Genomic DNA, 16,568 nt, shown 5'->3' on the forward strand with positions numbered 1-16,568 from the left:
GAATCTCAAACCCAAAAACATCAGTTGTCACTTCATCTCGCCATTTAACATGCAGTTAAAATGAAATAGAGACATTGCAGTGATGTTTATTCACTGTGTCATCTTTTTTTACTTTTGCTTTTAGGTTCTGTTATTTTTGTTAGAGTGTATGGTCTTTTAATTTTATGGTTTAATTTACTGCTGTTTTAAATCCTACAGGTTTTAATTTTCCACATCTCAAGGGTTGCAGAATTGCAGTGGAATGTAAATAAATAAAATTGATAACCCATTGGGTTTTTCTTTTAGAATTCTCCATTCCCTCATGCTTTTTGATATTTATTTATTTGTTTGTTTTATTATTTGGATTTGTATGTCGCCCCTCTCCGAAGACTCGGGGCGGCTCACAACAAGTGAAAAGCAATCCAATACATAATCCAATTAATTAAAATATTGAAAAATTTAAAAAAACCCCATATACTAAAATACATACACGCAAGCATACCATATATAAATATAGAAAGCCTTCCTTTCCTTCCTTCCTTCCTTCCTTCCTTCCTTCCTTCCTTCCTTCCTTCCTTCCTTCCTTCCTTCCTTCTTTCCTCCCTCCCTCTCTCCCTCCCTCATTCACTCGCTTTCCAATTTCCTCCTTTTGTCTTTCCCCATTTCCTTCCTTCCCCCATTTCTTTCTTCCCTCCCTTCATTCCTTCCCTATTTTATTTGATTCCTAGAGCCACCCAATTCAACTAAGTGACTCAAGGAATTTAAGGAATAAGATGGCATTTCCTAAATGCGAACATTTATTTTTCATTTTGTTTACTTTTATTTTTAGTGCCAGCTGACTGCAAAATAAAATAGGCATCCAAATCAAAATCCCTAAGTGCAGTTTAGGAAAACCTTCTTCCTCCACAACTGCCATTTCAATTATTATTTTTTCTCTCCCAGTTTGCTTTGTGCAAAACAGCTATTAAGAAATACCACTTAATAAATCTTTGCTTTACTAACAGATAAAGCAGATGTGCTATTATGGTCTTTGTTCTTGATGGCATGCCAATTTATTTTCAAACAATAGGAGCTTGTGTACAACCAAATTCTTTTAAAATGGTGAGATCTGTGTTGCTTGTTACCAGAATTGGTTTTTTCTTGTTTTGCGTCCTAAAATTAAAGTGTGTCTTATACTCCAGTGTCTTATACACTGTATATGTCTGGGGAACAAACAAATAAATAATGACTGATAAACTTTTAACTTCTTCCAGACAAGTTGGAATATTTACAGATATTTACTTGGTTAACTTTTTGAGCTTTCAGGGCAGTGTTTTTTGTGTAATAAGTAAAATGAAGAGATAGTTCATTTGGTTTCAAGTACAGTATATGGTTGCTTTAATGTTAATGTTATCTAGAATTCCTACTAGGAATGCCATATAATGTTTGTTTATAGCATAAATTATTGCTTCTAAGTTTCTCATTAATTAAATAAAAAGGAAAAAAAGTCTTACATAAAGTAAGCTGTATATTCAACTAAGAAATATGAAACTAATAATATGGCTTCCTAAAATAAATTTAGGGACTAAGGACCAAATATGTGGCATTGAAGTCAAATGAAGTGAATGAGGTATGACATAGTCTAAGAACATTTTTTATTAGAAAGTGAAAGGAAGTGTTTCTCTATTCCCTTGTGTGTGGTTTTTCCTCTTAACAATAATTCCCAGCATCTTTTATCACATTAATGATAAAATTGATTAGATTGAGATCTATTTTTTCAAGTATACCATAAAATCTGATGACAATAGAACATGTAAAGTGTGATTTTAGCATGAAACCAAGGTTAAAGAGCCCTTTATTAATCAATCCCCCTTTAATTAATCATATCTCATCCAGCGGCTTGATTTATGCTAAGGTGAAGTTTGATTTATCAGTAAGCTGGCTTTACATATCATACAAAACAGTAAATCACAATTTTTAACCTTATTTATATATTTAATTTATTTGCCACCCATTACATAGCAAACGAGTCTGGGCATTTAATTGGATTTGCACAGAACACTAAGCAAAATAAAATGCTTGATCTGTGAACCCAGTCAATATATGCTCCTCTGGCCATAGATACATAAAAGTCATCAGCCAGCAGTAATATAGCATAATGACCATCTGCTTTGATGTCATAGCACAAACTCTGTCCTTTTGTACTTGCATCACAATGTTGCATGAAGGTAAGTGGTAGTTAGCTTTCTGACCATTTGTTTCCCTGCCCTTTGTAGATGTCCTTGCATAGATATCTCCATTTTTTCAAATAAAGTGGACTATTCATATGCACAAAGGAATTTTTTATGTGTGTTTGCTATTTCTTCAACTAAATGGAAAATATTTGTGAGTAGAACTACGTCTACACAAAACAGATGCTAAATTCATAGCAATTTTTAGAAGAGTCCATGGTTATGGTATTGATATGTAACAGGATTTCTTTGTTTTTTTTAAAAAAAGTAAAATAAATCATTTTCTATTTTCAAGTATATAGTAAAACATTTAATAAATGTTTTATTTAATAAAATTAATAAAAAATATAATAAAAATATTGCAAATATGTAGACATTTTACTGATTTTTGCTATTTGTTTCTTTTGCATCTTAATCTATAACTTGCAATTACAAAATGTAATACATTTAATTCACTAAGATTACTAAAACTTGGTTGCAAAAACCAAGATGATCAAGTTATAGTAGCAAAGAGCTATAGGGGGAGGGGTTATAACTCCATATTTCCATGATGTGAGTTGTGGATTAACAGATTCTGTATTTCTTCCAAACATTTCCTGAGCTTAATTGAAATTTTATGTGAATTTGAAGATATTTTATTGCATTCTTTATCTTGCTCGTTTGTCTCTTGTACAAAACTATAGAAGTAATAAACAGGATCTTCTTTAAATTCAGAATTTCCACATATTTCTAAAAACTATATGCATCACTGATTTTATTTCACAGAGATATGAAAACAGAAGGTGGAAGGCAATGTACTACTGCAGGTGTTTGCTTGAAAGACATAGTTGGCCTTGAAGGTGTGGAATTAGGAGCTAATGGAAAGGTATGGGTACTAATTCTTCAAAATATAGTCTCTGGAATCATAAACTACACTCAATTACTATCTTTGGGGAAAGCAGTGGTTATTACTAAACATTATTAAGTTCATTTGTAAATTTCCAAAATTTACAATGCCAAAATCATTAATCTTCCAGAGAGTAAGCTTGACTGCATTTAATGGAATTTGCCACTAAATATCAATATACTGTAATCACGTTAAATTGTGAAACATTACGCTGTTCTACAGATAAAAAGTTGGGAGTATGAATACAGCTGTTCTTACATAATTTCCGGGTGCTAAAAACAAAAATAACATTTTAAAATGTATATTGGCTCTAGTTTTCATGATACAAGCAGGTGGAAGGCCATTGATTTGGAGAGAACCAACAGATCGTGTCAGTAATTGTTATTTTTGTATGGTGCCTCCAATTGAGAAAGGTCTTAATAAGAAAAAAAAGTTGTGCAGTATCCAAACATTCCTTCAGCAATACGTCCAGTACCTCATAGGGAAGGACTACCAATTCCAAAAGTGCCTGAATCTTTTGAAGTTGAATCCAGTGAGGAAGAACCTCAGGAAGCTTGTAGTGATGAACAAAGAGCCTTACATGACCTGGATTATCTGCCATCCACATCCGCTGAACCGCATCTTATAACACAAATGGAACTGAATGACCTAATAAGAGATCTGGAGCTTCCAAAGAACAAGGCAGAGGTCTTAGGTTCAAGATGAAAGCAGTGGAATCTCCTGGCAAGTGATATTCATCCATCTCTATACCATGATCGTCAAAAGGATGTTCTTCCATTCTTTGACCAGGAAGGTGGTATTGCTGCTTGTAACAACATCTGTGGTTTAATGTCGACCATCAACATAGATTATAATCCAGATGAGTGGAGGTTCTTTGTTGATGCTTCCAAGATAAGTCTTAAAGCTGTATTGTTGCGTAATGGCAATCAGCTACCATCTGTTCCAGTTGCTTATGCAGTTGCAATGAAAGAAACACATGAAAACTTGAAAGAGTTCTTAAGATGCGTTAACTATGGTCAATATCAATGGTCAATCTGTGGTGATTTGAAAGTGATTACTATCTTACTTGGTCTTCAAGGTGGATTGGATTTATTTATTTATTGGATTTGTATGCCACCCCTCTCCGTAGACTCGGATATATTAAATATTGCTGTTTACTGTGTGAATGGGATGGTCATGCGAAAGAATTGCACTATATCAAAAAAGACTTGCCGCTATGACAGACGCTGCAACCAGGGAATAAAAATGTAAAGTATTTAACACTTGTAGACAGCAACAAGATTTTACTACCTCCATTAACACATCAAGTTGGGATTAATGAAAAACTTTGTGAAGGCAATGGACAGGAATAAAGCAGTTTTCATGTACGTGATAAATACATTTCCATTAGTGCTGCAAAAATAAATTAAGGAATTTTTGTTGGCCCACAGATCTGTGAATTTATTAACGATGATGAGTTTCTTTTTCTGTTGCATGGCAAGGAAAAGACTGTGTGGATAGCATTCATGTCAGTGACATTAATTTTTCTTGGAAACAATAAAGCAGCAAGCTACAAGGAAGTCGTTGAAAAATTCATCCAGGCTTACAAAAATCTTGGTTGTAACATGTCCTTAAAAATTCATTTTCTACACTCTCATCTGGATTTCTTTCCATCAAATTGTGGAGCAGTGATTGATGAGCATGGGGAGCATTTCCATCAAGACATTGCAGCTATGGAAAAAATATATCAAGATAAATGGAGCCCATCAATGCTTCAGACCACTGTTGGACAATTGTAAGAGACAATCCTTTCCTTGATTGCAAAAGTAAAGTCAAGGGAAGCAAAAGGGACACAAACTGAAGGCAAGATTAATGAGAAATTTAAACTTTTGAACATTTTAAACTTGTTTACTAAATAAATTTTTCTTGGTAAACGTATACAATAGATTGTTTCATGTATTCACTGTTGCGAATATAATTCATTTAATTTTGATAAAAATATACGTGTTTATTAAATTTTGGTGAATTATTTGCCTATTACCTGTAATTGGAAAATGTAAAACGTCCCTTGAATGAAAACTAGAGCCATCTAACAAATTTCATTATTGTCTTTGAATTCAGCATGTGAAATTAATTATGAAATGGCACATTTCATTTCTGAAACTAAAAAAATTGAAAATTTGTACAACCTTGTTATTTTTCTGTAATTGGCTTCTGGTTCATCTTCTATGATGTGTTCTCTCAACTTAAATATTTTTTTTTTATTTTCTTCCTGATTAGACTGTTTCTTATACCCAGTTTCTCTTTCCAACCAATGCCTTGGGGACACGGAGAAATACGATAGACTCAACCTCATCCTTTTCACAATTTCGTAATGCAAGCCATCGTAGCCTTTCATTGGGAAGAGCTAATAGCACCCAAGGGAGCTTTGATACAGGTAGCCTATTAATAGCATATGCAAACATGATTGAAATGGCTATTATTGGATACATTCTACAAATCATCTGCATTGTGCTTTTTCTCTGTTATAGTATGAAATCAAATGAGAATACTCATGAATAGTGCAAGAGCTGTTGATATTTAGCATATAACCAAAAGCTAAGGCATTTTGTGACTAAGCAAGTTTTCTCATTGTACGTGTTCATTCTGTACAGCATAGCTATTTGTAGATCAGGCATTTCACTGACATCATTCAATCTCCATCCAGCAAGTTCATTTTCTACAAACCTGATGTGAAAAAATATCACAGTTTTGTTAGCCTCTATTTTGATCCAATAACAGAGCTGATACAAAATTCATTGTCTATCATTTAGAAAACCTGCTTCCTTTTCTGATCTACATCATGTGATTCTCTTACTTAATATTTCTTGTACCTATCTGTACATCAATCTACTTCAGTCCTAAATTGTCGTTGGAAACTATATCAGCTTTATACCCTGGCTCACCTCGTTTAGTATTGAATATATATTTTAGATACAAAAATGAAGGCAGGCAATATTACATAATTTGATCATGCAGTTGCTTCTTTTTATTAGGGGCGAGTACAAGTGCACTAGAGTGCCTTCCGTCCCCTGTCCTATTGCTCTCCTATATCTCCTATACCTTTCTTCTATTCCTATATCTCTTCTTCTATTCTTTCATTGATATGTTCTATTACTATATCTTTTCTATTCTTTCTTAGATATATATTTACTATGAGTATCTCCTCTATAACCTTCATCATGTATTTTACTATGTGTATATAGATATATACCCACTAAAACCCTCATTGTGTATTGGACAAAATAAATAAATAAATAAAATAAATTAATATTCTTCATAGGCAGTGACTTGGGAGATTATATTGAATACAACCCCAATCTTCTAGATGATCCTCAGTGGCCATGTGGAAAACATAAGCGGGTGCTGATATTTCCTTCCTACATGGTGAGTATAATACTCAGTAATGTGACAGGTAGTTAGTTACATTTCAATCGCAATAGTTGTATATATTTCTGATTTTTATATGGTTTGATTACTATTATGTTGTCTGTGGGTAGTGAATTACTTATGATTGCTCTGAAATTGGAATAGCGCTCATAGAATGAAAAAAAAGGACAGTGATACCATTTGATTTTTCTCCGTGCTTCAGCAACATCAAGGGTGCCTTAATACATTTTTATGGAATAGCTGCCCTCCTATTTTCTCATATGCCCTCCATTACTGTTGAGATACTGTTTTTCTGTTTATCAACATCTTGTAATATTTTATAAAAGGGACTGTTTCAACTTCCATTTAGATTTCAGAAAAGTCTGGTGCTGCTGCTAAGAGTTATAATTCATCCTTCCTTAAAAGAGAAAACAATAATGCTGATATTAAGAGCTGGTTCATGTGATATCCCAGCAATAAATCCAGTGGTTTAAAATCATACTATATGATTTACAAGATGGACATCCAACAGTATACCTAGGTCTAATTGTGATCATGAATCATTCCAGTATAGCTACTATCAAATGCATTATGTGTAGATGCCTGAGATACACATATATCCATCCTAAGATAAAATACAGGAAATAGTATAAGGGCAGACTAGATGGACCATGAGGTCTTTTTCCTGCTCTCAATCTTCTATGTTTCTATCTATTTATTTTAATTTATTTATTGGACAAAATAAATAAATAAAATAAATAGATAAAAACAGAAACGTAGAAGATTGAGAGCAGGAAAAAGACCTCATGGTCCATCTAGTCTGCCCTTATACTATTTCCTGTATTTTATCTTAGGATGAATATATGTTTATCTCCGGCATCTTTAAATTCAATTACTGTGGATTTACCAACCAGGTCTGCTGGAAGTTTGTTCCAAGCATCTACTACTCTTTCAATAAAATAATATTTTCTCATGTTGCTTCTGGTCTTTCCCCCAACTAACCTCAATTATGTGTAGATCTCTTTGTATAAGCAGTTAGTTATAAAACTAACTTAAATTGTTTGGCTTTCTAGTCCTCAGTCAGCAGGAACAGACTTTGAGGGCAAATATGTGGAAGGAAATTGAAAGGATGAGGAGAAAAGCAAAAACAATCATGCACAAGGAGGTTTCCACTTGCATGACATTGGATTCTGCTCACTGTCTTAACAAAAAGGCAAAATAATCTGCAACTTTAAGGAGAATACAGTTATTTTAATTGCTACATTTTACAAGGGTGCCGAACTGAGAGTGGCCCTTGTATCAGCATGGAACAGCTTGTTCTCTGCGTGCTGAAATCTGGTTTGTAATTAAGCAGTCGATTGTTGGCAGGCTTATGTCATTACAGCTTGGCAGCTTCAGTCTTGTAAAATTGTTCTGTCTCGCGGGTGAGGACAGGCACATACATACATTCACGGGATGGGTCAAAGTAGAATATACAAAATGGTCCGAAATAGTGGTGTAAACCAGCTTCTGTACAATGTATTCAAACGTCATACTCTTGCACTCTTGTTTTGTTGTTTTTGTTCTAGTTTGGGAGAAGAATTATGTTAGTAGTCCAGGGACATAATTGACAGAATTAGGAAAGAATTTGGGGAGAGGGGGAAACATCACCACAAAAGTTTTAAAATTTGAGGCATTTGGATTTATTAGAAGAAATGTGCCTTGATAGCACTGCATAAGTTTATGGAGCATGCTTTGGAAGGGGATTGACATAAAGTATTTCCACTACTAAGAATATAGTACTCTGGGATGTAATTTCAACAGCGGCTTAAAAGGGAAAGAACAAATGCAAACGGAGTCTTCTTTCTCCACTACTTGTTTTTCAAGGAATGTGAATTTCTATGTGTGTGGTTGGAAGGACAGGGAAATAGATTGTAGTTGTGGCTAGCTAACCCAATCTCTATATCTAGGTTAAAAACAGAATGTTTTTTGGCAGCGCTATGTTTTTGTCAGCTTGTATACTGAAAAATACATCTGTTTACAGTCTGGCAAAAGGTTATATTCCAGTGCAATCCATTCCATTACAAAATAGCTTTGTAAGATGCATAGGGAAAAATATAATTTACCCCCTGCAATTAGATCCTTCCCTGTTTCCAAATCTACTCTTGTAGATTGAGGATGTTTCCAACAAATGTTTTTTTCTTAAAAAAAAAAAAATTCCCCTCCACATTCAACATACAAATGTTGAGGAGAGACATTTCTTCATGATTCTGCAGAAGGAAGAAGAAAATAGAAAGTATATCAATAAAGACTGCATGCACGGCATTGGATTTCCCCAGAAGTAGCTGTGCCTGTCACTACACTATGCGTGTATGCATTCAAGATGATCCAAGAACTGATACAGGCAAACAGTCCTGAAAGACTTCTGCTTGGGCTGAAGTGGTTTTTTTTAAAGATAATACATTGCATTATCCTGTCTATTTCTAAATGCCATGGTGGATAACTATTTCCAAAGCAATTTGGAAGCTTTTTAGACTTCATTTTAGATGACACATAAGCTTGAAAATAGATGTCACTGCTTTAAAGGAATCCCAGCACTAAAATTAATGATGCTTTTAAAGTAGCATCACTTTATCTCAGACTTACCTAAAAATAAAGGTGGCTTTTGCAGCCAAATTTCTTGCACCATAGCATGTCTGAATGCTTTGATGTTGATTAATTTGGAAAATAAGAAATAGCTACACAGATCCAAAAATTTCTGCACATAACTTAACAATATATGATGCTTGTTTATCTAATTTGCAAATGTTTCATCTTTTTCCAGCTTGGAAATTATTTTAAAAAAATTTATAGGGAGCTATGATTTTGCTTCAGGTTATTTCTGTTAGTACTATGTACAAAACAGTTGGGTGTGAAATAATAAACGAGCTAACAATGAATGCTTATCTCCCCTTTGGGGGTCGAGCGACCATTTTATAAGGGTCGTCTAAGACCATTGGAAAAGACTAATTTCCCATGGTGTTCCTTACAATCCGACCAATAAGCATTTGCAGTGGGGGTGTCCTTCTGACCTTCCTGCCAATCAGCTTGGAGCTTTGTTGGGAGAACTGGTGCTAGATTTATGGTTGTAGGTCACCACAACACGAGGAACTGTATTAAGGGGTTGCTGCATTAGAAAGGTTGAGAACCACTGGTTTATATGTATTGAAGTACTATAGCTTTAAGAAATAGTGTTGCAAATAGCCATAAGAGGGACTCCCCCCCCTTTCTGTTGATTCACTGAGACTGCTGTAGTAAGTTCTGTGTGTTTGATGGTAGTTTAATATACAGTGGTACCTCGTGATACGAACCCCTCATCATACGAATTTTCCGAGATACGAACCCGGGGTTCAGAATTTTTTTGCCTCTTCTTATGAACTTTTTCTGCCTTACGAACCCGCCGCCCGAACGCCAAACCCGGAAGTTCAGCAAAAGTTCGGGTTCGGGTGGCCACCGAGAAGCCCCGCTGCCCGGCTGTCACCTTTTGAAACAGTCGGGGGGCTTCTCGGCATCCTCCCGAACGGCGAACCCAGAAGTTCAGCAAAAGTTCGGCGTTCGGGTTCAGGAGAACGCCAAGAAGCCCCGCCGCCCGGCTGTCAGCTTTGCAAAAGAGCCGCGGAGCTGTCGGCCGGTCAGGAGGCTCAAACGGAGGTGGGGAATCCCAACAGGAAATTCCATGGGCGGAGCTTTGACATCATGAAGACGTCCTTCCTGGAGTCCATGTTTTGGCCGGCCAGGAAGGACATCTCCATGACGTCAAAGCTCCGCCCATGGAATTCCCTATTGGGATTCCCCACCTCCGTTTGAGCCTCCCGACCGGCCAACAGCTCCACGGCTCTTTTGCAAAACTGATAGCCGGGCGGCGGGGCTTCTCGGCATCCTCCCGAATGCCGAACCTGAACTTTTGCCGAACTTCCGGGTTCGGCATTCGGGAGAATGCTGAGAAGCGCCCGGCTGTTTCAAAAGGTAGCAGTCGGGCGGCGGCACCCAATGGAATGCCATTTTTGCAGGGGGGGGGATTCTTGCATGCATTAATTGATTTTACATTGTTTCCTATGGGAAACATTGTTTCGTCTTACAAACTTTTTGCCTTATGAACCTCATCTGGGAACCAATTAAGTTCGTAAGACAAGGTATTACTGTATTTGTAAGCTGTAATGTATGTCTGATATGTAAGACAAAGACAGGCTTGTAATATTATTATTGTATTGAGAGATATTGACTGATTTGAATGTGTATGACCAGATTATTTAACTTGACTGTGCTATTTCTAAAGTAAACACTATTTTATACACTTTATGTACCTGTCTTGTATGACTGAATAATTACTCATATCTCCTGGATATCTCCTGGAATCCCACGTTTTCCTCTGTGCATGTCCTTGATAACTCAAGGGTTCTGAACACTCCTTAACAATTTCCAAATTTGATAGTTACTTGGAAACCTCAGGAATTATTTAGAATTGCTTTCATAGTCAAGAAATTCTCCATGGTGGCTTGTCTCAATAGTGAGTTATAGCCAAAATTCAAAAGGACTTAAATTGTGCTGCAGGGGAGCACCTCATATTTAGTTGTCCATTCCACTGAAGGGGATTAGTGCTGTGTCTGGCTGAACAGTTGAATGCCTGCCAGGATAAATAACTACCAGCTCCAATGGACTCGTGCCAACTGTTCTCCTACATTTAAGTGCTAACATCATATTTCATGTCTTCAAAAGTAAACAGTCTGCCACATTCAACACTGTTTAGGGATGAAAAACTGGACAGGTCATTTGGTATTTTCTTGGCCTTTATATTTTAAAGATTAGTAAAATTTACAGTTGTATATCTGAGAGGTTTTGTACACTTCAGAACTTCATAAATAATCTCTGACAACTCTTGTTTTATTCTTTTCCACAAAAATATACAGGAAATAATCAAAGATGTAGTATCTTGCATCATTTTTCAAATTGATTGCAGGACTGCTGGAATTGTCCCCACCAGCCTTTAATCCCAGAACTGTGTTTTTTAATTACCACGCACAGTGGCACTTGGCAGTCACGGCACTGGCCCATAAAAGACATAGAGGGGGGATGGGGAGGGAATTGGTGAGTGGAGAAATTGCAGCATTCCTGCAGTCCTAAATGCGGATTAACTGCCAAGCACCTGAGGGTGCTGCCATAGCCATAACTTCTGGCATGGATTGTAAATTCCTTCATTCAATACTAGTCATAACTTTGAACCATTATGGAAAAATAATCTGTATTTTAACCAATTCAATGACAGGCTGTAATGTTACAAAAGTGAAGCGATTTTCTTAGTATCTTCATTAGAAATACAGATCAAATTGATTTACTTAATAATTCAAGAGCAAAACATTACAAAGTACTGTATATGTACATTATGAAAGTTATAGCTTAAAAAACCACATAGGCAGGAATACTTTCTAGCACATAGAATTTAATTTGTGAATCTTCTAGCAAGCTAGCGTAAATGTACTCATTAATATTTTTAAGAGTAAAAACAAATGTTTCAACTTCATTACTACTGTGAATCTATCTCATTTGTAGATAGATAGATAGATAGATAGATAGATAGATAGACAGACAGACAGACAGACAGACAGACAGACAGACAGACAGACAGACAGACAGACAGACCAGACCAGACCAGACCAGACCAGACCAGACCAGACCAGACCAGACCAGACCAGACCAGACCAGACCAGACAGACAGACAGACAGACAGACAGACAGATCATATGTGAGAATTAAAAATAACCATACTTAATAGCTAGTGCACAAGCTGAACCTAAGCACCATTGAAATGTGTCTGTTTTGATAGTTTGGGGTCAAGGACCGCCATAAAATACAAACTTGTTTCTTTAAAGGAAAAAAATATAGGCCATCTCCCTAATTCTGAAACTTGACAGCTGTTTGTATACAGTAATTCTGTCAGATTCAGATTCAATGTATTGATTTATATCTAGCCCACCACTGCATTCAAGTAGCCTCTCAAGACAAATAAACTGATTTCACTGGAGAAACCACTGAGGACTGTCATTTTATGGGATCACAATTCAAACCACAGCTACCAGTAGCTTCTCCAATAGGATACAGTTGTGCAGATGTAATGTGTGTAATGGTATCATTAAAACAAGGGAAACCCCTCCCCCAGTAATGAATAAGGTGCTTCTGCAATATGGAATAGGACTTGCAATGGAATAGTCATTCCTCTATCTCTAATATAATACAAACCTCTAGTGTTTAAAAACTATAATTAGGGTTGAAGTGGTGGATTTAAAAATGGATTTAAATGAGAGGTTAGCAACCCATGGTTTGCAGGACATATGCAGTGTACCTTGCTGCAAATTGGCAACCTCTTAAACTGGACTTTCTTAAATATCTCAAAATTGTGTGTGTGTGTGTGAGAGAGAGAGAGGGAGAGAAGGGGGCCAGAAGGGCAGAGAGAGAGATTATGTACCACACAATAACATTTTTAGAGTTTTTATGTGCCATGACTGCTGCTAGCCTGCTATTTGATTGTTCTGGTAAATGTAAAACCTGAGTTGTGAGGGTTAGAAATAAATTGTATTGGGAACTTTTATATTATTTTTATTTAGAAGCTCCCTAAATACTAAAAAATATTAAATTATTTCCTTCTGGGGTAGAACGTTTCTCTAAACTATCCAAGATCATGCCATTAAAAATATATCAAAATACCCTTTTTCAACGGCCCAGGTGTCGGTTTGGGGTTTTTGGGAGGGGGAATAAAAATTAAAATAGCTTTGTGAAACCTCTGCTAGGTTTAATGTTTTATGCTAAATTTTCTCTTCTTCTAAGAACCCATGCCACTTTCATAAAACACAGTATTATTGGCTATGCCCCTTGAGATTCTTTGAGGAATCTCATACTTTAAAAATATGGCTTCTCTATCTACAAGGTTGTTTACATCTAGTCTAAGAAATTGGCTTCCTAAACATATATGTAACTTACTGGTTACCATCCTTCCTGCTAGATTTTATTATCTATGATAGATAAGCATCAAAGAATAGGCTTGATTCCTATGGGCACCGGTCCAAATGCTTAAACCATAACTATGAATTAGATCCCATAAATCCTCAACTACATGATACTTCAATAGGGCTTGTAACCACTCAGTCTGGAGTGTACATGAGTAACTTTACATTCAAGGTGCATTTTGGCTACTGTAAGTAGTCAGCTTCCAAATTGCCTTAAGCAACTAATTTACAACTTGCAAAAATTCTGCTGGGCACGTCTTTCTGAATAATTGTTTCCAGCAATTAAATTCAGAGTAGCTTTCATGCAAACCTACTGCTGCCCTTTACCCAGCCAATCGTGAAAAAGTAATTAGTAATGTATGTGTGTGTATGTGTGCATGTCCACGCATCCATATTTACACTATTTGTGGATTTTGATAAATCTTGAGCTTATGAAGGCCTATGCAATAATATTTATATTGTTTTTAAAATACCACAAACTTTTTTTTTTCTTTGATGAAACAGAAAATAATTACCATGGTAATTTTTGAAAGATAGAGGCAGAGATTCTAATATCAAATGGATATTAAATCTTGTTTGTAATATATTACAGACTACAGTCATTGATTATGTGAAGCCATCAGACCTTAAGAAAGATATGAATGAGACCTTCAAGGAGAAGTTTCCTCACATCAAGTTGACACTCAGTAAAATACGAAGGTACTAATCCCAGGCAACTACCCTTTGATATATTTAGTATATATCAAAGGTAAAACATTAACAGTGGATTTTCTGCAAAATGACCTTTAAGGACACTAAACAATCAGCTGCTTCCTGATCAGATGTTCAGTAAATAAGATAGCACATGGACCTAGGTATATATTATTGACTTCAGTGTTTTAATAATTAAATATAAATGCCTGAAAGAAAAGACTTACGGGAGGTGAGAACTTTTGTAAAGGCAGTAAACAAAACAGAAAAAAATCCTATTGGATAGTTTAGGGTCAGACAAGAATTTGAGACTCATTAACAGGATTAGTTGATGGAACAATTTATCCTAATTGCATTTTATTAATGACTGCTAAGGAAATCAATTATGTATAATTGAGGAACTACCTGGAAAAGCAAATTGGTGATATCCAAGTTCTAGTTAACCAGCTGGAATAATTTTAGCACATTGCATACAGTTATACACCTCTTTTCTTGTAGTCCATTCATTAAGCTCTTATTGTTTTTAAATAAATATAATGTCCTTTGCATGATACATTGTGTAGTTGCAGTCCAAAAACATGATTAAGAGAAAAGAAGAGGGTTGTAACTTATATTTGCAAATTATTGTTTGCAATTGTCCAGAGGTTTAGGAGAGACTTTATAGTTTTGCAGTTGCACAGGGGAAAGTATCACAAGAGCACTTTCTTGCCTTGGCCTTCACATATTTTTCATAGCATGCGACCCAAAGGCTAGGTGTGGCCTTCAACCTGGAGACAGCAGTGAAACCCTATTCTGGAAAGTATAGTAGGAACAGCAAAAATAAGGAAGAGCTGTTAGACTAGAATTTCTGCTTGTCAAATAGTGTTTTAAGTAGTTCAGCCCCTTGCTATGTTGGTTTCTTTACCTAGAATCTTGTCTTGTTCAGCACAGAAAATACCAGGCGTATTATTATGTAAGCAAGTAGGTATAGTTTCAAACAAGCACATTTCAGCGTTCAGAAATTCAGAAGGCATAAATAATTACATATACTGAGAATAATGTGCAACATTATACCACAAATATTTCAGCTATGTATATTTAGGCACAATTTCTAAATTACAGACATTGTTATTATCTTCAGTTTTCTTTGGCAACGTAACTTATTTCCCTTCCTCTTTCAGCTTGAAGCGAGAAATGCGCAAACTAGCTCAAGAAGAGTGTGGTTTTGAGGAGCCTACCGTGGCTATGGCCTTTGTCTATTTTGAAAAGCTTGCTCTCAAGGGAAAACTCAACAAGCAAAACAGAAAACTCTGTGCAGGAGCATGCGTCTTACTAGCTGCCAAAATTGGCAGTGACATCAAAAAGCATGAAGTCAGGCATCTTATAGATGTAAGTATCTCTGGCCATTAATTTTTGGCCAGTGTTGGGAAGGGTTGTGTCTTCTTCTGCGGTCGTTACATCAAGTATTATATTTGTGTGAAAAAGAATTAAAGTGATTAGGAAATTCTATTTTAATAATACTAATAATTTATTAAATTTTTACGCTGTTCAACTCCCAGCAATTCTGGGTGGTTTACAGAATGTAAAAAATATTTAAACATAGGGAGGTATGCAAAACCAAAATGAACACATAGCAGAAGAGCCGGGATAACAGAGCATAGAACAAGGAAAAGAAACAAAGGGTCATCATAGGTCCTCACTAAAAGCCTGGGCAAACAGGTATATCTTCAGGATCCTTTAAAATACCAGTTTGGGGTAGTTGGTTCAAATCTTGGGAGAAAGTTAATTCCAGAAGATAGGTGCTGCTATGGAGAATATGTACTTCGAGCGTCCTGGAAGTGGCATGGCTGAATTGATGGATTTGGAGTGCAACAATACTGATTGAGCAAACTGGTTGGGCAGATACTATCTTTATGTATAAATAAATCATGGGCTTTCCTAAACATGCCCATGTTACTCCAACACTCTGCAGTCTGCATTGGTTGCCAATCAGTTTCCGGTCACAATTCAAAGTGTTGGTTATGACCTATAAAGCCCTTCATGGCATCGGACCAGAATATCTCCGGGGCCGCCTTCTGCCGCACGAATCCCAGCGACCAGTTAGGTCCCAAAGAGTTGGCCTTCTCCGGGTCCCATCGACTAAACAATGTCGTCTAACGGGACCCAGGGGAAGAGCCTTCTCTGTGGCGGCCCTGACTCTCTGGAACCAACTCCCCCCAGATATCAGAGTTGCCCCCACCCTCCTTGCCTTTCGCAAGCTCCTTAAAACCCACCTCTGTCATCAGGCATGGGGGAATTGAAATTTTCCCTTCCCCCCTAGGCTTATAGAATTTATACATGGTGTGCTTGTTTGTATGATTGGTTCTTTAAATTGGGGTTTTTTAGATTATTTTTAATATTAGATTTGTTTACATTGTCTTT

At 36.2% G+C, this 16,568-nt stretch overlaps 2 protein-coding genes across 4 annotated transcripts in view; one reads left to right on the forward strand and one right to left on the reverse strand.

The window, feature by feature from the left end:
• The window catches only part of CABLES1 (Cdk5 and Abl enzyme substrate 1), a 60,899-nt gene that overhangs the window by 42,453 nt on the left and 1,878 nt on the right, over positions 1–16,568 (forward strand). For all 3 annotated transcript variants that reach the window (XM_070747629.1, XM_070747630.1, XM_070747631.1), the window contains 5 exons: positions 2,955–3,054; positions 5,335–5,491; positions 6,377–6,480; positions 14,071–14,177; positions 15,329–15,536. In XM_070747629.1, coding sequence (XP_070603730.1) covers positions 2,955–3,054; positions 5,335–5,491; positions 6,377–6,480; positions 14,071–14,177; positions 15,329–15,536 — 676 coding nt within the window. The remainder of the gene's footprint in view (positions 1–2,954; positions 3,055–5,334; positions 5,492–6,376; positions 6,481–14,070; positions 14,178–15,328; positions 15,537–16,568) is intronic.
• Positions 8,002–16,568, reverse strand: part of TMEM241 (transmembrane protein 241) — a 69,182-nt gene continuing 60,615 nt past the window's right edge. Inside the window, exon 15 of the mRNA XM_070747634.1 lies at positions 8,002–8,026. Coding sequence (XP_070603735.1) covers position 8,026 — 1 coding nt within the window. The 3' untranslated portion in view covers positions 8,002–8,025. The remainder of the gene's footprint in view (positions 8,027–16,568) is intronic.

Source organism: Erythrolamprus reginae, chromosome 3 (genome assembly GCF_031021105.1).
Source record: "Erythrolamprus reginae isolate rEryReg1 chromosome 3, rEryReg1.hap1, whole genome shotgun sequence".
Taxonomy (NCBI): domain Eukaryota; kingdom Metazoa; phylum Chordata; class Lepidosauria; order Squamata; family Dipsadidae; genus Erythrolamprus; species Erythrolamprus reginae.